Source organism: Trichosurus vulpecula, chromosome 4, assembly GCF_011100635.1.
Source record: "Trichosurus vulpecula isolate mTriVul1 chromosome 4, mTriVul1.pri, whole genome shotgun sequence".
Lineage (NCBI taxonomy): Eukaryota > Metazoa > Chordata > Mammalia > Diprotodontia > Phalangeridae > Trichosurus > Trichosurus vulpecula.
The window spans coordinates 232,874,395-232,897,015 of record NC_050576.1 but is presented as its reverse complement, the minus strand read 5'-3'; the positions used below and the strand labels follow the sequence as shown (position 1 = coordinate 232,897,015).

At 43.9% G+C, this 22,621-nt stretch overlaps 1 protein-coding gene across 1 annotated transcript in view; it reads left to right on the top strand.

Annotated features, from left to right (window-relative positions):
• The first annotated feature begins 20,223 nt into the window (after positions 1-20,223).
• The window catches only part of LOC118849185, a 53,938-nt gene continuing 51,540 nt past the window's right edge, over positions 20,224-22,621 (top strand). The window contains exon 1 of the mRNA XM_036758259.1: positions 20,224-20,450. Coding sequence (XP_036614154.1) covers positions 20,392-20,450 — 59 coding nt within the window. The 5' untranslated portion in view covers positions 20,224-20,391. The remainder of the gene's footprint in view (positions 20,451-22,621) is intronic.

Sequence of the window (22,621 nt, the reverse complement as noted above, 5' to 3'; positions counted from 1 at the left end):
ATTTCCTCTGACATCACTAAGTGCCCTCCTGCTCTGCCTTTGGGTAAAGGCTGGTCCTGAGTCATGGCAACAGTCAAAGGTCCTTCCTTGACTTATTTTGGATTTCATTTGTTAAGTGATCATAGGCTATAGAGATGGAAGGTGCCTCCAAGATCATCTGGTCCAAACCCTTCTTTTTATACAAGCGGAAAATGAAGCCCAGAGAGGTTGAATGACTGTCCAAGGTCATATCAAGGTCAGATCCTGGTGGTCTATCACTACACAAACATTTACTAACCACCTACAATGTGCTGCTGCTTTACCCTCTTCACTAATGAAACTCTGTACCTTTGGGTCTTGCCTGGAAAGTCTTGATTTTTCACTTTTAGAGGCCAGATCTAGGACCCAGAGGTCCTAGATTTGGGTCTCAGCTCCTCTGAGGACCACAGAATCTCTGCATTGGAACGGAGCTCAATGGCCATCTTGCCCAGCCCATACCTGAACAAGAACCTGGGCTACAATATCCCAGACAAGTGGCCATCCAGCCTAGGCTTGAAGACCTACAACAAGGGAGAATCCATTACCCCCTTGGAGAACCGATTCCACTTTGGGATAGCTCTGATGATATCAGTCAGTCAATAAGCTAGGAACAGTGGATATAGCCCTGGGGCTGGAATCAGGAAGACCTGAGTTCAAATTCTGCCTCATACACTTACTATCTATGTGATTCTGGGCAAGTTACTTAAGCTCTCTTTGCCTCAGTTTCCTCATCTGTAACAGAAGGATAATAATACCACCTACCTTCCAGGGTTCTGGTGTAAGGATCAAATGAGATGATTATTGTAAAGTGCTTAAGCACAATTCCAGGCATATAGTAGACAGTTTATAAATGTTAGCTATTATAGCTATCATTATTAGAAGCATTTATTAGGTACCCACTATGGGCCATCACTGAGGATCCAATGAAAGGCAAGCCTCAATCCCCCTCCTTGCAGCTCTGACTCAGTGCTACTAGACCCACCATCTTGGGCCAGGCAGAACAAGCCTACACCCTACCCCTCAATTGGGACTGAGATTTAGAGCTGGGAGAGATGTTTGAAGTCAGAGGTCCTCCCTTCCTTTTACAAAAGAGAAGCTGCAGCCCAGGGAGGAGCCTGGCTGGGGTCCTACAGGAACCAAGTATCCGAGGTGGGATTTGAACACACCCTCCAGGTCTTCCTGACTCCCAAGTCCTCTGCTACCCCACAGCACCCACACTATTGCTCACATCAGGGCCTTTCAGAAATTTGCATCTATAAAGCTCGTTAAGGTCTGCTAAGCACTTTCACATGTGGCTCTCCCAGACACCCCCAGCAGGAGGTGGGTGCTCTTATTAACCACAGCTTCTCCTCTCTTTGTTCTTCTCTGGGCTCTGTGCTTCACCCGGCCCCAAGGTGGCCAGCTTTTCCTCCCCTCCCCCCACTTTTCATCTTCCTCTTCTGTTACTTGCCCATCAGCATGTAAACTGCTTGAGGGGAGGAAATGCCCTTTAGCTTGTGTTTATATTCCTCACACTTAGCACAGCACCTGACACATAGTAGGCCCTTAATAATTGCTTGTTAATTGACTGATTGAATGAACACCTCCCCGCCCCCCCCACCACAAACACTCTCTCTCTCTCTCTCTCTCTCTCTCTCCTTTAGAAATTTCCTAGTTTTGAGGAAATAATTTGCTTTAGCTGTGTTTTGCCAGTACTCCAAATAATCTTGCGGCTCCAAGTGTGGTTACCACCCCCACCAATGCAGCTGTCACCCTCCAGATTTCGGTACATGAGCTCATGAGTTTCTTTGAACAAAAAAATAACCAACTTTCTGGTTACAAGACTCTCTGGACTTTGCTAGGCTGGTCCTTGCAGTGTCTGTCACTAGACTGATGCTCAGTGTTTCCAGATTTATGGGATCTGGCAAAGTTTGTGTTCTGCTGTGATAGTCTTCAAGACTCTGGTGTCATGTTCATACCATGATGAGTCATGTGATTATGGCTTTAGTGGCAGTCTTCTTATGGGAGGCAGTGGATGGAGTATTGTACCCTAGAGTCAGGAAGCCCTGACTTCATTCCTGCCTCAAACACCTAATGGCTGTGTGACCTTGGGCCCATCACTTACCTTTCATCTTCCTCAATTTCTTCATCTATGAAATGGAGGATAAGAATAGCAGCTAGAAATTTCCCAAGGATGTTATGAGGATCAAATGAGATAATATTTGTAAAGCACTCTGCAAAGCTCAGAGCACTATAGAGATGCTAGCAATTATTGTTTTAAACAAACTTTGTCCTGTTATGCTTCCCTCCCTGAGGATGGTTCTAGGAAAATTATGGGATTTCCCCCTGGGGTAATAATACAGAGAGTACGAGAGTCAGTGAAGCCTAATGAATGGACAACTAGCCGCAGAGTGGGGAAACTAACTCAAAGCTTACTTATTTCTGAGAAGTTGCTTTAAAATCAAATATTGGGATTAGATCTGGAAGGGATGTTAGAGGTCAGTCTGATCCTTGCATTCTATAAATAGGGAAACTGAGGCACAGAAAAGTTAAGTGACTTGTTCAAGGTCATGCAGGTAGCAAATAGCATAATCAATATTATTATCTAGGTCTTCTGACTTGAAATAGAATCATAGTTTTACATGCATAGTTAAAGCTCATTACTTAAATTATTCTAAAAAAATCAAACCAAAGAAACCACTAGTAAAGTTGCCAGCCACTTCCATCCCAAAGCTGATCAATTTTGCAAACTTGGGGTGTCACCAATCAGGATCTGTTAGAGCAAGGCATAAGGTTACTTGTCACTACCCCTCACTCAATTGCTAATGACCCGGACTGCCAGAAGGCCAAGATCTTGGCTGATACTGTCTGTAGCTTTGGCTTTTATCTTCTAAAATATTAACTAGGGTGATTAAGAAACACGGGCAGGTGTTCAAGTGGCTCAGACCAGATTTTGGCCTTCCTTCTTAATTTGCTTGCTTGTCCAAATGGAGTATCAAAAATACTCAGAATCTTAGGAAATAAATGCTTCATCATTTTGATTGAAGGCAGGATGGTACATTAGAAAGATTCAACTCTCATGCCTAATACTTTTCATACTGTGTGACCTTGGCCACTAAGAGACCTGGGTTCTAGTTGTGACTATGTTATTTATGGGTCATTGAGCAAATCGCCTAAAATTGTCTTTAATTTCAGGGTGGAGGCGGGGTGGAATGTTGCTTTCACCATCCAATAAAACATTCTTTGATGACTAGTAATCTTGACACCTTTCTCTTCTCTGGTCCTTAGTTTCTTCAGCTGTGAAATGAGAATATTGGACTAAATTATATCTACAGTAACATTCCATGATATTGTTGTTCAGTTATTTCAATCATATCCAACTCCTCGCGACCCCATTTTCTTGGCAAAAATACTGGGGTGCCTTGCCATTTTTTTGCTAGCTCATTTTACAGGTGAGGAAACTGAGGCAAACAAGGTTGAGTGACTTGCCCAGGGTCACACAGCTAACACATGTCTGAGGTCAGATTTGAACTTAGAAAGTTCCTGATTCCAGGACCAACATTCTACCCACTGTGTCACCTAGCTGCCCCATTCTATGACACATAAAGTAAATTAAGTTTAATACATTACATAGGCTGTATGAATAGGAATGAACTTAGTGGTGTCTGGTATTTCAGGTACTTCATCAAGTTTTTCTAATAGAAGAGGTTTAAAGAAGAAATCATTAACACTGGGCAGTATCATCATACCCAATTCCATATACACCATGTCTAGTGGTAACTCTTACTTCTAAACCCTTTGTCAATTATCAGAACTCTAATTTCTAATTTTACAGGGTTGTTGGAGGTTTGGGGAGGTTGTATTACCCAGGGCAGGGGTGGGGAACCTGTAGCCTCAAGGCCACATGTTTTGTTCTGTGATGTTTGGATTCACTCCAAGGCCTGAACTCAAGGACCTAGAGGGCCACATACCACCTCCAGGCCACAAGTTCCCTACCCCTGACCCAAGGTAATACAGAGAGTATGAGAGGCAATGAAACTTAATGGATGGACAACTAGCTTCAGAGTGGGGAGGAGCTGGGTTTGAATCCTGCCTACCTCATAGACTGGCTATGTGACCTTAGGCAAGTCTAAGTGCCCCAGACACTTCTCTAAGATTAGGAGTGGCCAAACAGATGTTGATTTGCATTGGTCAGAAGAGTCCCCAGCAGGGAAAGTCCCTACTCCAAAGACATCACAGGCTCAGCCTCTTACACAAAAATGGCAGAAGACTGGGGACTTCCTGACTCCAAATCTAACAGGACACATTATCTCAAAAGTTCGGGAATCCCTGATCTCAGGATCAGTCCCTTTCCAGCTTTTCATGCTCCTCCTGTGGTAAATAAACAGTCCATCCATCGCCTGCCCCTTCTTAAAGCCCTTCCAAGTTGGCATAGCCTTCCAGAGTGCCCAGAATGGTCTTTAGGACTTGGGGACTTGAAATCAATTAGCCAAGCAAAATCTGATCGGACTGAAAAAGAGGCCAAGTCCCATCCAACTGGAGATGGTCAATGTTCCAGGAAAATGATGACAGCATGTAAACATCCTGCTCTGAAACTCAGTCATAACTCTGTGGTTACCCAACAGTCACATTTACTTTCTCTTCTCTCCACCATCTGGCAAAATGGTTCAGCAGAATCTTCCAAGTCTTAGCTACATTACAGCCAGTACTTTCAATGCAGGGGCTGAATGTTTATCCAGTAGTCAGTTCCCTGAGGAGCTAAGACAGCTGGGTGGTGCCATAGTGCACAAAGACTCATCTTTGTGAGTTCAAATCCAGGCTTAGACACTTACTAGCTGTGTGACCCTGGGCAAGTCACTTACCCCTGTTTGCCTCAGTCTCCTCCTCTGTGAAATGAGCTGGAGAAGGAAACAGCAAACCACTTCAGCATCTTTGCCAAGAACTCCCCAAAACAGGGTCATGAATCATCAGACACAACTGAAAATGACTGAATAACAACAGCTCCCTGAGATGCAGCATTGGATAAGTGGAAAGGATGTAAACTTTAGAGCCAGAGGGTCTGGATTTATAATCCTCCCTCTGCCTCTTACTAACTATGTGACTTTAGGTAAGTCTTAACCCTCTCTGAGAAAGTCTTAACCCTCTCCGTAAAAAGAGGCTGGACTAGATGACCTCTAAGGTACCTTCCAACTCTAAAGGTATTTCTAGTGGGGCTCCCTGAGGCAGTGATGCCTAATGGGCAAGGCACACTCTGAAAAGACCTAGGTTTCAATTCCTCTCTCTCCTAGGCAAGCTGTTTAACCTCTGGGAAGTTCAGGCTGCTCTTTAAGTTGCATTTTCTCAGTTATAGATGGTTGTATTCTGACTTAGGGAAGACGATGTAGTGAGCTCTCTGTTACTGGAGGTACTTAAGCAGAGACTTGATGACCACCTGTTAGCAAAGTTATAGAAGGAAGCCTTGTGACAGTACAGGTTAGACCAGATGGGCTCTAAGGTTCTGTGATTCTTCAAACTGGGAGATTATCCCTCCCTCCGTCCCTCCATCCCTCCATCCTTCCATCCATCCAGCGGTACAATGGATAGAGTGCTGGACCTGAGGTAAGGAAGACTCATTCTTCCTGAATTCAAATCTGACCTCAGACACTTACTAGCTGTGTGACCCTGGGAAGGTCACTTCACCATTTTTGCCTAGGTTTCCTCAACTGTAAAATGTGCTGGAGAAGGAAATAGCAAGATACTGTAGTATCTTTGCTAAGAAAACCCCAAATGGGGTCACAAAGAATTGGACATGACTGAAAAATATATTTATGTGTATTTATTATATTATATAATTGTGTAATATAGAATATATACAACATTTATAGAATTATTATATAACATAAAATTTGTATCTTATATACCCATATCAATATCCAAATCCATATCCATATCCATACACACACACACACACACACACACACACACACACACACACGTGCGTACGTGTATATACATACACATACCCTTACAACTTTTACTGTCTTTCTCTACTCCCTGCAGGATGCGGCCTCCTTCTCAAGGAAGGGTCAGAGGCTCTGCCCTGAAATCTCATGGGTAATGAGGGCTGAGGGTGGGGGGGTGGTGTAGAAGAAATCCCTTCCCTTGTCTCTCTGGAACACACTCTACGGAACTGCTTCGTGTCTCATCTGTGTTACCTGTCTCTCAGAGGTAGCAGCAAACTTGCTTTTGAAGAGCCCCCAAAAACATGGACAATCTTTGGCTAGACGATGGAAAATTACCCTCCAATTTCATTAGGGAGAACTCTGTTACACTTTCAAAATGGGGAAGAGTATTAGGTAGATCTTTCAATTTCTTTTAATGCATTAGTTCCCTGCTGCTTTTTTCCTCTGCCTAAATCAACAGGGCTTGGGAAGTGAGATGAGGAACCAACTCCCCCGCCCCTCCCCCAATATAGAGAAAACATGTCTTAAAGAAAACAGTTCAAAAGCTATTCCTTTTAGGGGACTTCTGGTGTAATGAAAAGGGGATACCAACTGGCCTTGAAGCAAACAGATTGTGTTTGAGAAGATAAGGAATATTCAGTCATCCAGAAAATAATTGTTAAATGTGTTCAGTGTGTTCAGTTACTAGCTGTGTGACCCTGGGCAAGTCACTTGTATTGGGAAGGAGGGAGAAAAGCAAACAAACAAAACAAAACCTGAAACAATAGCCCTAAAAAAATGGACATTTTCCTAGGAGGAAACAACATGTACACAGATAAATCAATAAATCAGTACTTTCTATGTCTGTCTCTCTATCTCTGTCTCTAGCTCTCTCCCTCCCTCCCTTCCTCTCTGTCTCTCTCTCATTTATTTATTTAAATACAAAGTATTTTTTGAGGGGGGAGGAGACACAGCATTACCAACTGAGGGAGTCAGGAAAGGTTTTTCATAGGGGGTGGCATTTGATCTGAGTTTTGAAAAGATCCAGACATTCTAAGAGGCACAGAGGGGAAAGCATTCTAGAAAGGCTGGGCAGCTTATGAAAAGGCTTAGACTTGGGATTTGGAGTGTCCAGTTAGGCTGGAATGGAGAGAGGGGGAGAAGAGATGATGTTTGGAAAGACAGCTGAAGCCCAATTGTGACAGGCTTCATAGGAAATAAGCATTTTATGGTCCATATACAGCCACGGCCTAGCAGATGAAAAATCCAGATTCGTAAAACAGAGGAGGAAGGACAGGATCACAGATCTGGAGCTGGACAAGACCTCAGACTTCACTTTGTCCAAATGTTTCACTTCAGAGATGAGGTAACTAAAGTCCAGAGAGAAGTTATAGTTGCCTCCCTTCCCCACTCTACACACAGGCAGTTGCAGAGGTGGGATCTGGTTCCCTGACTCCAGGCTTTTGCCTGGACCAGCCTTCTTGCTACTAAAAATAATAGTAGCTGATGCACCAAAAGTACTTTTCTGTTCACAAAGGAAAATGAAGGGATGATTATTGACGTGACAACAAACCCTCAATGTAAAAAAAACAGAAAAAAGGGGGGCCTTTATATAATTCATTCATAAGAGGGCTGTTTTTTTTTTACAGAGTAAACTCTCTTATTACCATAGAATCGTATAATTCACCTCACACAGGTATCAAGGAATACAGTGGTTATTCTAACAGGCACACCTGTCTTCTGCCTTCCCTTGGAGAATCTCGGGGTTTTTCTTCGGTGGAAAACTTGCTGGCCGATAGACCAAGAGACTAAGATGCAGAGTTTGTGGTTATTTAGCTGTTTTTCAGTCATGTCCAATGCTTCATAACTCCATTTGAGGTTTTCCTGGCAGAGATACTGCAGTGGTTTTGCCATTTCCTTCTCCAGGTCATTTTACAGATGAGGAACCTGAGGTAAACAGGGTTAAGTGACTTGCCCAGGGTCACACAGCCAGTACGTGTCTGAGGCTGGATTTGAACTCAGGATGAGTCTTCCTAGGTCCAAGCCTAGTTCTCTATCCACCGTACCACTTACCTGCCCAGACTGTGAGATAGGTGCTATTATTATCTTCCCCATTCTACAGATGGGGAAATTGAGGCTTAGGGAAGTTGAATGACTTGTCCAGGGTCACTCAACTAGTAAATGTTGTAGGCAGGATTCAGAGGAAGGCCTTCCTGACTCCATGTCTGGCTAACTCTCCTTTAGACCAGTTAGACGACTCAATTCCCCCTTTCCCCATCCTATCCCCACATGCAAGCACCAGACTGAGATCTGTGTGACAATGAACCATGCTGAGTGAGAACAATCATTGAAAATGTGGGCTTCCACAGTCATTTTCCCTAGAGCCACCAATAATTCTCTAGGGGTGGGCCTGGCCTAGTCAGTCCAGCCCTGCCCAGCAAGAATACTCTGTCCTCTTCAGGTAATTATCTGGTGAGCGTATCAGGGTAATGTGGCACAGTGCCAGGAACAGCAGACTGGGAGACAGGGGAGCTGGGTTCACAGAATCCCAGAGTTGGAAGGGTCCTCTTTGGCCATCTAGTATGGCCACTATGGCCAACCTGTATACAAATTTCAAATCCTGCTTCTGACACTTACTATCTATATGACCCGAGCCTCAGTTTCCCCACCTGTAGAATGGGGATAACAATAGCACTCACCTCCCATGGTTGTTTTGAGGGTCAGATAAGATAATATAGACAAAGCACTTTACAAACCTTCAAGTACCATATAGATGTAGCTATTTTTTATTACTCAGTCTATTCCAGACCCCAATCTGGTGGTCTCTACTATCTATTCATTCCAGATTGTACTGCAGGCCTCAGTTTCCTTATCTGTAAAATGGGAAGATAAGGAGATATTGGCATCTAGGTGGCACAGTGGATAGAGCAATCAGCTGGGAATTAGGAAGACTTCTTTTACTGAGTTCAAATCTGGCCTCAAACACTTACTAGCTGTGTGACCCTGGGCAAGTCACTTAACCCTATTTGCCATAATTTCCTCATCTGTAAAATAAGCTGGATAGGAGAATGGCAAACCACTCCAGTACCTTTGCCAAGAACACCCCCAAAGGAGTCTCAAAGGACACTACTGAAAAACTACTGAACAGTAAAGAATAGCTTACCACAGAGGTCCTAAATCCATAGTCCTGCGATCCTTACTAATGCAGATCAGAGAAAGCAGAAGCAGAAATACAGCAGAAACAATGATTGAAAATGGATCAGTCCTGTGATTTCATTGATTTAGGGGAAGTCCAGGTGAGACAGCTCCTTTGGCCAATGTAGAAGTACTACACCATCTTGGAGAGTTAGAAGACTGAGATGTAAAGGGATTTCCCCAGTACTGTAGGAAAGGTCTGACTCAGGCCAGCTCTTTGATAGTTGAAGTTTGCTATTGGAATAAAAAGTGTGATTTGTCGATATAACAGTTAACAAAAGGAGACTTAATTAGCCATAGCACAGGAAGGATATCCAGGGAGGACACCAGGTTGATTCAACTGAGTTTGCTCCCCCATCTCTTTGTTGCCTGGAACCATCAAACATCAGGAAAAGGTCTTTGTCCTGGTGTTTTGTTTTTGTTTTGGAGTCAGGTGACCAATAATATCTTGAGGGTGAGTTCAGTACTTTCAAAGGAAAAGAATGAAGCCAGATGATATGGCAGGGCAGGGATCTGGAAAATATTCCTCTTCCTACACCCAAGATTACTCTGCCAGTATACATCAGGGGCAGGACTTAAACACAGGTATTCCTAACCCTGAGGCCAGCTCTCTCTCCACACGATAATGACAAAATAGAATCCTTGAAGAAACATTATATAGGTAATTTCATATGCTTTCATATGCTCACAAGGGCATATGAAAGAGTATTATTGAAATTAGAGTGACATTACATAATGACATGAAAGATACATTACCCTCTGCTTTGTCGATGCAAAGGATCATGGGTGGGATATTTTCATTTGTCTTGTAGCTGTAACCTTCCATAGACGTTTTCTCCCTCATTTGAATGTGAGGTCTCTGAAAGCAGGGAATGTCTTTCTTTTCTATCTATGCACATAGTAAGCACTTAATAAATGCTTCATCCATTTACTCATGTCGGAGACCAGACCTGCCCACTGCCTCAGCTTCCTCAACATTGGGAATTCTGGTCCAGAGACTTCAAGTTTAGTCTCTCCCTGGCTTGTCTATGAGTTTACTGCAGGGTTGTTGTTCTGCCAAGGTCATAGTTGACCATAGTTAGGAACAGGACTCGCTCTGTATCTTGGGGGAGGGCATTGAAAATTCCTTCCTAATTTTTCAAGTGATCACTTCTCTTTTGGGAACAATGCCAGCTAAGGGGCATTCAAGTTCCTTCAATTGTTTATGTTTCAGTGAGTGGGAGCCCACAGGATCACTTCGGGAGGAGTCCTTTGTGTCATCACCCAGAATGACCCACCCTTCCTGGACATAGAGAAAATAGTCCTTCAGTTCCTTCCTAGGTTAAACTCACTTACATAGTATGGGGAATCAATGGAACCCCACATTTGTTGCACTAGGGGCCTCTCCTAAAGCTGGACAGGGGCTCTGGATGGATGCTTGCTGAAGTACAGGCAACTTTCTGGGATGCCATCTGAAACCCCTAATTGGTCAACTGTGACAAGGGCTGCATGAAACATGATTAATAATTGAGTCGGAAGGATCAGCCCCTCCTCTGGGATCTATAAGGGCAGCTAAGGAGAAATGGCTCTGTCTTCTTTTGGAATTCTGTTCCAGAGCTTTTCCACCCAGGATTTCCAGCATGGGAGAATATGTGAGGAAAAATTTTGTCTCCCTTGCCTTCTCAGCAGCATTGATGGCTTTTAGAACAGAGCAGAAATCACCCCCGAAACACCTACCCTCACCCCACCAATCCATTCTAGAACACTGGAAAATGATCCCAAAGGAAGCGAGAGCCATTTCCCCACTTTTGCTTCTTTTATAGATTACTGAGGGAGAATGTTCCTTCACAAGAGCTCTGCATATCTGTCTTAGCATCCACTTTCACAAAGCCCTAGTCAATGAGGGCAGATGAATGGTTCTCTGTGTCATCCTAGGAAGTAGCCTATATCTCACTAAAGATCCAGAGCCTATGTCCAACTCCATGGGGGTTACCCCAGTGCAACAGATCATGGGGCCCTCTAGTCACCCATGCTATGCTTAGATGGGATCTGTGATCTCATCAGTTACTCAGTACAATCTTTCCAGAGATCCCTCTCGTCACATGCAATTCTTATCTATCTGCTTTCGTGAAAGAGTACCCACCCAAGACTCCCAAGTCTGCTTCTCTTTAATATATCAAGGGTCCTACTCGGGGTGCCCATTTGTTCTTTCTCATTCTCCATTCCTTATCGGCTCATCCCCTCCTGAGTCACTCACGGCTGTGACAATGTAGTCCTCAGTGGTACTGTATAGAGTGAGCTCTGGATGTGGAGGCAGCAAACTTGGACTCAAATCCTAAGTCTTCCTGTGTATTGGGTAGTGTTTTTAGGAAGGACAAGACACAGAGGCATCCCTAAACCACCATAATAAAGTATTGCTACAGCTTGTAATAAGAAATTAGTCTCCCTACAGACAACAAACATGATGGGAACTACAGTCATTCAAATCCATGGGAATACAACAGCCGTGTCCTTTGGAAGGGCAAGCTAAAAGCTAGTTGGAATGGACCCCATAGCCCAAGACTAACCTTTGGCTGATGTCAGCTTCCCAGGTAGGTGCCAATGTCTCTGCCATACGCTTGTCTAGCTGTGGATTTATTGAATCCTAGAGCCTAGGAAACATATACTTTGTATCAGGAAAGGTTAACAATGTGGAAAGTTTGCATTAGTATCCCCTGAAAAACTATTCAAATTAGTTGATTTGCCTTTAACTCTGCAGATGGATTCTTGATCTTGCTTACTAGAATGTGTCAGAAATGTATCATCCTTATACAAAGTTACACTTCTAAAAGTTCTCAGGGTTTAATTTTCATGAACTTGAATTAAAAAAAAATCAAGCACAGATAGGACAGTTTTTAGGAGGAATGAAATCAAACATTTAAGATGAAGGCCATTCTGAGTGGGAATGGGAAGGTATAAAGGTTCTCATTGGAAGAGGGGTAGTGGGAGGGGGGAAAGCTAAGTCTAGGAAGAGCCCTCAGAACAGAAAGCCTTCGGGAAGGGAGACTTACCATACCTCCCAATGTGGGGAGACATGATCCTGCTGGGAAGTCCTCTACCAGGGGAGGGAACAAGGTGGAGTAGGTTGGAGCAAGACCATGAGGAGATCACCTGGAGTGAGAGTACCAGAGGGATAAAGCTGTACAAACTAATTATTCTTACTAACTAGGTTATAGGCTCTGTTGTTTATAACTGACTTAGTACAAATGTTGTCAGCATCCTGGGGCAGAACACCAGGTATCTTGCTGTAGTTATGGCTCTTGGTACAATAACTTACCTCATGTGAAGGATCATTGCTATAAATGCTAATATTAATTAGCCCAACCTCCTGTGGTCTAGTGTTGAAATAAACTTCTTATGTCAACTTTAGCTGGTACTTTGTCTTTAGGCTGTGACCAAGTTGCTTAACTTCTTTGGGCCTCAGTTTCTTCACTTGCAAAATAGGGATAATAATGGCACCTACTCACAGAGTTGTTATGAGGATCAAATGAGACAATATTCTAAAGTGCTTAGCATAGTGTCTGGCACATAGTAGGTATTTAATAAATGCTTGTTCCCTTCCGCTAGTGAAAGAATTTCTAAAGGATGAGTCATCAAGAAGTACAAAATAAATAATGTTAATTACATAAATAAAACTAAAAAGCTTTTACATGAACAAAATCAATGCTAATAAAATTAGAAGAGAAATTGTGGAGTAGAAAAACATCTTTGATCCAATATCACTGATATAAGCCTGGTCTTTAAGACATGTAAGAAATGGATGCAAATATTTAAGATGAAGGACCATAAGGATAAGAACCATTTTCAAAAAAAAATTACACACTGTCAGCAAGCATGTGAAAACCTCCAAGTCACCAATAAGAGAAATGCAAATTAAATCAACTCTGAGGTTGACAGAAACTTAGAATAGTCAACGTCTGAAGGGCTTTGGGAAAACAGAGATACTCAAAGCAATATTAGTAGTACCATTCTGGTTATTGATTAATATGGAATTATGTAAGAAAAGTGACTAAGTTGTTCACATCTTTTGAACCAGCACTCATTTTTAGGCATGTACCTCAAACATGTCAAAGACACAAACAAAATTCCAATACATGACAAAAGATTCAGAGATTTTTTTGTGGTCTCCGAGAACTGGAAACAAAGTAGGTCCCCAAATGAGGTTTAGAAAATAAATCAACAAACAGATGGAATAGTATTGTGCAGCATGAATAATAATATGAAGATTTCAGAGAAACACCAAATTTGTATGAACTGATGCAAAATGAAACAAGCAAAATCATAAAAATAACCCAAACTATTTACGATGTAAATAAAAAGATCACTAAAAGGAGTCCAGTTCTGAGTAACTGAAAGCTAACTGTGTTTCTCAAGGGGACAATTAGGGTTTGTTGTTACTCAGTCCTGCCTGACTCTTCATGACCCCATTTGGGGATTTCTTGGCAAAGATTCTGGAGCGGTTTGCCATTCCCTTCTCCATCTCACTTTACAGACGAGGAAATTGAAGCAAAAAAAAACCCCAGACAAACAAACAAACAAAAAAACAACAACAGGGTTAAGCAACTTGTCCAGGGTCACGCAGCTAGAAAAGGGTCTAAGGCCAGATTTGAACTCAGGAAGATGATTTTTCCTGATTATAAGGTCAGTGCTCTATCCACTGTGACATCTAGCTACCCAATTAGGGTAGAGTATTGTATATAAAATCAGAGGTCCCTGTATTGGTGTTTTGGTATTTTTGCTTAGCTGGTAGAGACAGAATTGACACAGAGAAGCTAGAAGGGAGTATTTCTTTTCTTTTTTCTTTCTTCCTTTCTTCCTTCCTTATTTTCTTTCTTAAACATTTTTACTTAAAGTTTTGAGATCCTGCTGTTTGTATTCAGAAAGGTATATTGCTATGGTGTAGGAAATGAACTGGTTGATTTAGAAAAACATGGAAAGACTTGTATTTATGAAGGAAGATGCTGTCCACCTTCAGAGAAACAGATGACAGGAGGAAGTAAGCATAGAACAATATTTGAAAACAATGTGTAGTATTTATTATATAGGTTTTCTTGAAATGGAAATTTATTGTTTATAATGAATCTTCCTGATGGTCTGCTGTGTGCATGGCAAAGTTTTTTTTTCTTTTTTCAATTTGTATTTAAGTGTAAAAAAAAAGATTACACAAAAAAAGAAAAGTAAGAAAAAGTTTTGAGTTCTAATTTTGTCCCTCCTTCTCTCCCTTCCCTCCCCCTTCCCTGAGATGGCAAGCAACCAGATATAGGTTACACACGTGCAATTATGTAAAACATTTCCATCCCAGTCATTTTGTATAAGAAGACTCAAATGAAAGAAACAAAAATGAAAGAAAGAAAGTGAAAAATAGCAAGGTTTCACTCTGTGTTCAGTCAGTATCAGTTCTTTCTCTGGAGGAGGATAATATGCTTCATCGTGAGTCCTTTGGGACTGTCTTGGATCATTGTATTGCTGAGAATAGCTAAGTCATTCACAGTTCCTCATCAAACTACATTGCTGTTACTGTGTACAACATTCTCCTTGTTCTGTTCATTTCACTATGCATCAGTTCATATAAGTCTTTCCAGGTTTTTCTTAAATCATCCTGCTTGTCATTTCTTATAGCATAGTAATATTCCATCATATACCACAGCTTGTTCAGTCATTCTCCAATTGATGGACATCTTGGAAGGGAGTATTTCTGGAAATAACTATGATATCATTAATAGATGTATGATTTCTTTAAAAAAAAGGATTAGTCCCCACCCCTAACTAGAGGATTTTTATATGGATAGACTTTGAATAGTCAGAGTTTAGAAGAAAGGAAGAATTTTTTAATGGCACAGGCACAATGCCAGGCACATAGTGGGTGCTTAATAAATGCTTATTGACTTGATATGATTTATGCCTCAACTGATGACCCTCAACCCTTAGAAATTAATATAGATTTGAAAGACTATGGATCTCATAGTGTTTGTTGCCTCAGATAAGGCTCATTTCTTATTCCAAGCTGTGGCAATATTTGCATTTATGGCAGTTCAGGGCTGTCTCTGTCTTGGCATTCCTGAACATACACCCATATACCTCCTCCTATTTCTTTGAATAACTCAAGGGTCTTACTTGGGTCTTGTCTTGCTGGCACCTTAGGGCCTGAGTACTAGGCCCTAAGAATACCTAAACTTGTATACTCAGAAATTGATAAACTCTATAATAAAAAACAAATATTTTCAATATAAAAATAAATAAAGCCATTTTAATGTGATTTTGTTATTCATGAGGATAGCATTATACCAGTATGTGCAAATAACCTATAAGAAGGGATTTTAGAGCTGGCAAAGACTTTAGGAATCATCTTCCACCCCACCCCCCATCTCATTTTACAGTTGAAGAAACTGAGGACCAGAGCAGTGAGGTGGTTTCCCCCAGGATGTCCAGAAATTTTGTTTTCTTGTTTCTCCTTCCAACATAAAGGCTGTCAGCTCTTACAGTTAAGACCATTAATGTGTGAATTTAGCATATGAAATTAAAACCATGGAAAGATTCTTGGGCAAAAAAAATCTTCAGGTTTACTGAAAAGATGATTTAGTTGTATACTGAAATATTTTGTTAATTTAAAAGGGTAAGGGTTAAAAATGGGTAGGGGAGGAAATATTCCACAGAAGTGACTTTTACATATAAATGACTCTTACCACTCCCAAATGGTGTGTGTGTGTGTGTGTGTATGTGTAACCAAGTGTTTTCTGAAGGATATTTACACCTAACAGGTCTTTGGCCTATTAGCAGGGCACAAAGTGACTAGTGGTATGCACACATAAAGAGAACTAGTGCTTTAAAAAAAATGCAGCAATATACAATCCTGAATTTACCAGATAACAAGTTTAAAGTGCCTTTGTTCAGTCATTTTCAGTTATGTCCGTCTCTCTGTGACCCCATTTGTGGTTTTCTTGGCAAAGATCCTGGAGCAGTTTGCCATTTCCTTCTCCAGCTCATTTTACAGATGAGGAAGCTGAGGCAAACAGGGCGGAGTGACTTGGCCAGGGTCACACATTTAGTAAATGCCTGAGCCTAGATTTGAACTCAGTAAGATGAGTCTTTCTGACTCCAGGACAGGCACTCTGTCCACTATACCAATTAGCTGCCCTTAAAGTGCCTATATTCCTTTTATTGAGATGATCTTGGATGGTCGATTTCCTGCCTTAAACAAAGAATGTCTACATAATTTCAACTTTTTTGATAACTCATTGTCTTCATTATGATTATCCAGTATCATGATATCCAGTCTCGTGATAGAATTTTCTGGGTATTTTCCTTGTAACTTCCTTGTGATAGTCAGTTCTGCTATCATCAGGCCTAGACCTTTCTGTAATCTATGGTTTGCTATGATCCAAGATACCAGGTAACTAATTTTAAGAATTTTGTACTAAAAAAGCAATCCTGCTATGAATGAGGGCTCAAGACCAAAGGCATTTACTCAATGAAGAGGTTTTGTGACCAATTTAGGGATCACAAAGGCCTTTTTTCTATTTGTTTCTTGATTTCAGGCTATATTTCAAATATTAGTGTTTTCTTTATATAAAGGAAAAACTCAGATATGCAGGTATAAAATTAAAGTGGCTCCTAACTAAAGTTGGCCAAAAGAAGAAAAAAAAATCCATTTTTTAACTCTGGTCTCTCAAGGTTTGAAGGTTAATTGAGTAGAAGACCCTTCCTTTTAATTGCCTTTCTGGTGCCCATGAGGCCTGACTGAGTATTCCGTTACTACTGAGGGCATGGCCATCACAGCAGCCACCTCCATTGGCAGTGCTAGCCTCCTTTTCTCTTTCACTCCCACTGACTAATCTTTTACCAAGTCATTTTTCTATCCTTGAATCTCTGACCTATGTCCCTTTCAGACAGACACCACACTAGTTGGGGCCTGATGGCCCCCCATCTGGTCTTCTTGGAGCCATTTCTTCTCTCTCTAATCCATCCTCCATACAACTACTACAAAAAGTGGAATTCCTAAAGCACAGGTGGGACCCGGCCATTTCCAAGCTCAATACACTCTGGTGAACCTATTAACTCAAGTCCTCTGTTTGGCCCTGAAGTCCTTTAAAAACCTGGCTCCAACCTACCTTTCCCAGGGTAATACATAGAACTCCTCAACATATTCTTCAGTCTAGTCAAACTGGTCTTCTTGTTCCTTACAAAGGACTGGCTAGTTCAGGGATGGGGAACCTGTGGCTTCGAGGCTACATGTGGCCTTCTAAGTCATCATTTGTGGTCCTTTGACTGAACCCCAACAAAAAGAACAAAAGTTGGGATTCAGTCAAAGGGCCACACTTGAGGACTGTGGGGCCACAGGTTCCCCACCCCTGGCTAGTTATTTCTGGTCTCTGAGGCTTGGATAGTCTAACTCCCAAACTAGAATGCACTGCCTTCTAACCTCTGTCTTCAAGAATCCTTTCTTATTCCATCATTTCAGCCAAGTCTGTTTCTTCCCAACCCCATTAGGATTTTCTTGGCAAAGTTACTAGAGCGGTTTGCCATTTCCTTTTCTAGCTCATTTTGCAGATGAGGAAACTGAGGCAAACAGGGTTAAGTGACTTGTTCAGGATCACAAAGCTAGTGTCTGAGGTCAGATTTGAACTCAGGGAGATGAGACTTCAGGCTCAGTGCTCTATCCACTGTGACACCTAGCTGCTCCCACCCCAAAAGATAGATTTCTTGTAGCCTTTAGGTTGTTGCTAATGTTGTTTAGTTGATTGGTTATGTCCTACCGTTTGTGACCCCATTTTTTGGCAAAGATATTGGAGTGGTTTGCTATTTCCTTCTCCAGCTCATTTTAAAGATGAGGAACCTGAGGCAAACAGAGTGAACCGACACAGTGAATTTAGGAAGATGAGTCTTTTTGGTTCTAGGCTTGGCACTCTATCCATTACACTACCTAACTGCCCACCAAGAATTCCTAGTTTCCTTCAAAGCTTAGCTCAGATGTCACCTTCTACATGAGGTCTTTCCTGACCCCCCAGATGCTAATGCCTCCTCTCCCTTCCCAGTCACCCTGTGTTTATTCTGTGTACTATTAGATGTACATGTATTTATGTGTCCATTTTTTATATAGAGGCAGCCTGACATCATTGAGAGCCTGCCTTGAAATTTCTGTCAGTGGAAACCTCTCAGGCCATTCCTAGTTGCTGATCTCCTTCCTCTTACCTTCCCCTCACCCCAAGGTAGCTTCCTAGAGGCAGGGGTTGTTTCCTGGTGTCTGGAACACAGCAGGTACTTACCACATGCTTCTTCATTGATTTAAAAAGGGGTGCTTAACCTTCCTTTGGCAGTTTGGAGAGCCTAGGAATCCCTCCCTCCTCAGCATAAGAGTTTATTGTCTGCATTCCAAATTGAAGGAAATGCTCGATTTCAGTTCAAGGTTACTGATAACATATATGCATTTTTTTTCCTCCATCCAAGTTCAGGGACCCCTGAAACATATGGGAGTCTGTTGGCCAGAAAGCAACACTTAAAAAAGTGTTTGTCACCCAGTAGTGGGAGGGAGGGAGGGAGGGGAGGAAAGAAGAGAGAGGGGGAGGTGGAGGAGGAGTAAGAGGAGGAGAAGGAGGAGGAGGAGGAGGGGAGAGAGAGAGAGAGAGAGAGAGAGAGAGAGAGAGAGAGAGAGAGAGAGAGAGAGAGAGAGAGAGAATTTTTTCTCTGATCATGCAGATAAAAGCATTGATCTGTGTTCCTATACTTTCAATTAATGCTTGGCTTGTCAGTAATCCAAAAGGCTCATTAGGTGAAGAGGACATTCAGAAAGCACCTGCTTGCATACTCAAACAGGCCCATGAACACATATTTTATTTATGTAGCCATTTGCAGAGTTGGTCCAGCGACCCAGAGAGTACCTGTAGGAAGGAAGGATGAATATTGGTAGGCTTTGATGACCTTTCCAAGCTCCCTGGACTGTATCCACAGTGACTCAGTGGGTTCCAGAGTGAGTGGAAGTTCCAAGTTTCAGGGGACAATGGAAATGTATGTAGGAGAGTCTAGGAAAGGCAGCTCTAAGTCCCACTGAATTGATGAATATCAGAACTGGAAAGGATGTTAGTCTAACACTTTCATTTCACAGATGAAGAAATAACTTCAGAGAACTTTGACGTGCCTATTGTCACATGGCTAGTAGGAAAGCAGGGCTGTTAAGGGCCCACCTTGAGCCCACGTCTCCTGAATGCCCCCAGTCCAGGGCTCTTTAAATAGAAGTTACTCGATTGAGTTCAACTGAAGGCATGCGTAGTTGGGAATTGGTATAATGAAAAAAGGGTTCAAATCCCTGAGCTTCCATTTTTTCCACTAAGGGGCATCCCCCTGGAGAGATGCCTGGTGGCCAGGCATCGAGGACAGACAGCTGGCCTTAGAATCAGAAAGCCGTGGGTTCCAGTCCCTGCCCCCCCCCCCCACCCCGCTTCTGCCTTACAATTATTGTCCCAGTAAATAGGATCACTCAATCACTAAAACTTCTCAGTGCCTTACTGTTCAAGCAGTAAATGCCAAAGCAGGTGCCATACAGCATTGGTACTTAAGACCAGACCCACCATTTTACAAACTAGGAAACCGAGGTGTCCAGGCCAGAGCCTGGCCACGAGCAGCCAGAGGACATAATCACAGGATTGGTTATAACAAACAAACAAACAAAAAACCTAACAGATGGTCCGTTCGGGCTAGTTCCCTCCAGGCACTAAATTCACAGCTTGTATTCCAATTGTGGAGGTGTGTTGGATAAATGGAGACGAGTCATTAGAAATCCGCCATGAATTCTTCCTCTGTTTTCAGAAATGTAAAAAGCCAGATACGCTGCTATGATTCTCTCAGAGAGAGAGAGAGAGAGAGAGAGAGAGTGTGTGTGTGTGTGTGTGTGTGTTTACTTGTGAATGTGTGTGTATGTGTGAATAGCAGGAGTTTCCGTTCTGGGCACCCACAGCTCCAGATTGGGGCTCCGCACAGCTGCAGATGCACGCCATCACCCCCCCCCCCGCCCCCCTCTCTCTTTCATCCCCTCCCTCCCTCCCTTCTCCTCCTCCTCCCTCCCGCCCTCTTCCCCCCTCCTCTCTCTGGGCTCCGCGGCGCATTTCCCCCTCCCGCCACCCTCGGACGGACGCAGAGCGCTCCCCTCCGCCAACCCTCGGGCTGGGCTCTCCTCCGCAGCCGACCCCATTCCCCTCCGAAGGGTCCCCCCAGTCCAAGGCTGCAGGGTGTCGGGGTCTAGGCTCAGAAACCGCCTTGAGCAGCGACAATGAGCTGCAACCCGGACAGCCAAGAGAGCGAGCGCCAGTCGCAGGAAGAAGGGAGCAGGTGAGGGGCGCGCGGGCGCTCGCGGCACGCAGGGGGCACGCCGGGGGGCACGCGGCGGGCTCAAGGGCCTGGCCCGGCCCCCGTCCAAGCGCCTGCCCCGGGGACTGGCCCCGGGATGGGGGAAGATCGGAGGATGTGGCCGGCGTGGCCGCGTTGGGGGACGCTTTGTGTCGGTTGAGGTGGGCGGGCGTGGGGGCGGGCAGCGTGGGGCGCAGGCAGTGCGGGGCGGGGAATGTGACGGCGCAGGGTGCTCGGAGTGGATGAGGGTGGCCAGGGCCCGATGGCTGGGAGCTCCAACGCTGCCCTTGATCGTCTGCCGGGCCCGGCACAGGCGCTCCTCTGCTCCCGTGCCTGGGGGAGGGAGGGAGATCGCGCGCCGAGGGGTGGGAGGCAGGGTGCTTGGCATCGTCCTCTACCCCCCTTCTTTTCATTTCCCTCCTCCTCCTCTCCCCCCGCCTCCCCCAGGGGGCAGAAAGGGGCTCAGGTCGGGTGCCCCTACTGTTTGATTCCCCCTGGTGTTTGGAGGCGGGGCGCGGGGAGGAGCCTGGCCTGGGCGCGGAGACTTTGTTTACCCTGGCCTTTTTCTCTTCCTAGGCCATTGGCTCGGGGGTGACTACCAGCTTTCGAACCGCGATTAGGGCGGGAGAATTAAAGGGAGCGCTGCAGCGCCCTGGACCAGGGCCGAGGTGGGGGGCGGGCCAAGGGGCCGGAGCCCTGGAGCTGGCTTTCCGAGCCCCAGGCAGGACTCTACCCCCATTCCCCCCTCCAGCCCACTATCCCCATGTTCACCCCCGCTCCCCTCCTTCCACCGAGTAATCGTGCTCCCTGCTCAGCTGAGCCCCGGGCAACCTGCGGCTCTCCGGCCACCTCTCCATTTTTGCTGATGGGAGATCAAGCCTGGGATTAGAATCTGCTAGACTTGTTCCCCGCAGGTTTGTGGGGCGTCCTTGATGGTGGCCCAAAGTTTTACCTTCAATCTGCATAAAGTCTTGCGCCTGGGGCTCCAGCCTTCCCTCCCCCTTTCCTGAGGCTAATCAGGTTTATTGTGATCACTTGGAAACAGTCCTGGCCACTGCCCACCTAAAGAAAAGTGGTGTTTAAGGTTGACTTGGGGGCTTATGCCATATATACGGGTTTTTTCCCTTGGAGTCAACTTCCCACTTTCCATAACCTAGAGCATTTCTAAATAGGGAGATTATTTTAAATAGAAAGACTTTAAAAATTAAAGGGCTGTTCATCTTTTTGTCATTGACACCTGCCCCCACACCTCCCCCCTCCCCACTTTTTTCGCTTTTCATTCATTTCAGTCGCATCTGACTCTTCGTGACCCCGTTTGGAGTTTTCTTGTAAGGATACTGGAGTGGTTTGCCACTTTCTTCTCCAGCTCATTTTACAGATGAGGAAACTGAGGTAGAAAGGGTTAATTAAGTGACTTGCCTAGGGTCACGTGGCTAATGTCCGAAGCTGAATTTGAATTCAGGTTCTCTGCAGGTCCAGCGTTCTCTCCACTGCGCCACCTAGCTGCCCCCTTCGATTCATAAATGTTATTGAATTGAGTTCAAACTCGTTGGCCCCTCCCCTCTTCCGGACTGCTTGGAGTCCTGCCGTGAATTGCGGATAGCTTATTGGAACATTTGTTTTAATGAGGGCAGTGATCAGTCAACCATCTGAGAGCATTTATTAAGTGATTATTGTGTGCATAGCTGCGCGTAGCAGGAGGGATACAAAGGAAGACAGCACCTTGAAAGCAGGGCTTGTCAATGGAATTTGGATCAAGGACCCCTTGGGCAGGTTGGTGAAGCCTGTGGACCCCTTCTCAAAATCACATTTGTAAATGCACAACAATAAAAATTAAATAGAATTAAATACATAGAATTGCAAAGGAAACCAATTACATAGAAATCCACCTATCAAAATAAAAAAAAAAAAGGCCATTGGACTCCGGGTTAAGAAACTGATTTAGAGGAAACTGTTCTAATCCACCTGTGCATATCAGACCTGCACAGTCAGTCTGGCGTCTGGGTCCAGCATGTCATTATTGTGGCAGTACTCTGGATGGCCCACTGTCCTACCAGTTGGTTTCTTGAGGCTTGAGAGTCTTATCTGAACTTTATATCTCCTTTTAGGGCCTAGCACGGTGGGAAAGGAAAGGGAGTAAACATTTTTATGTA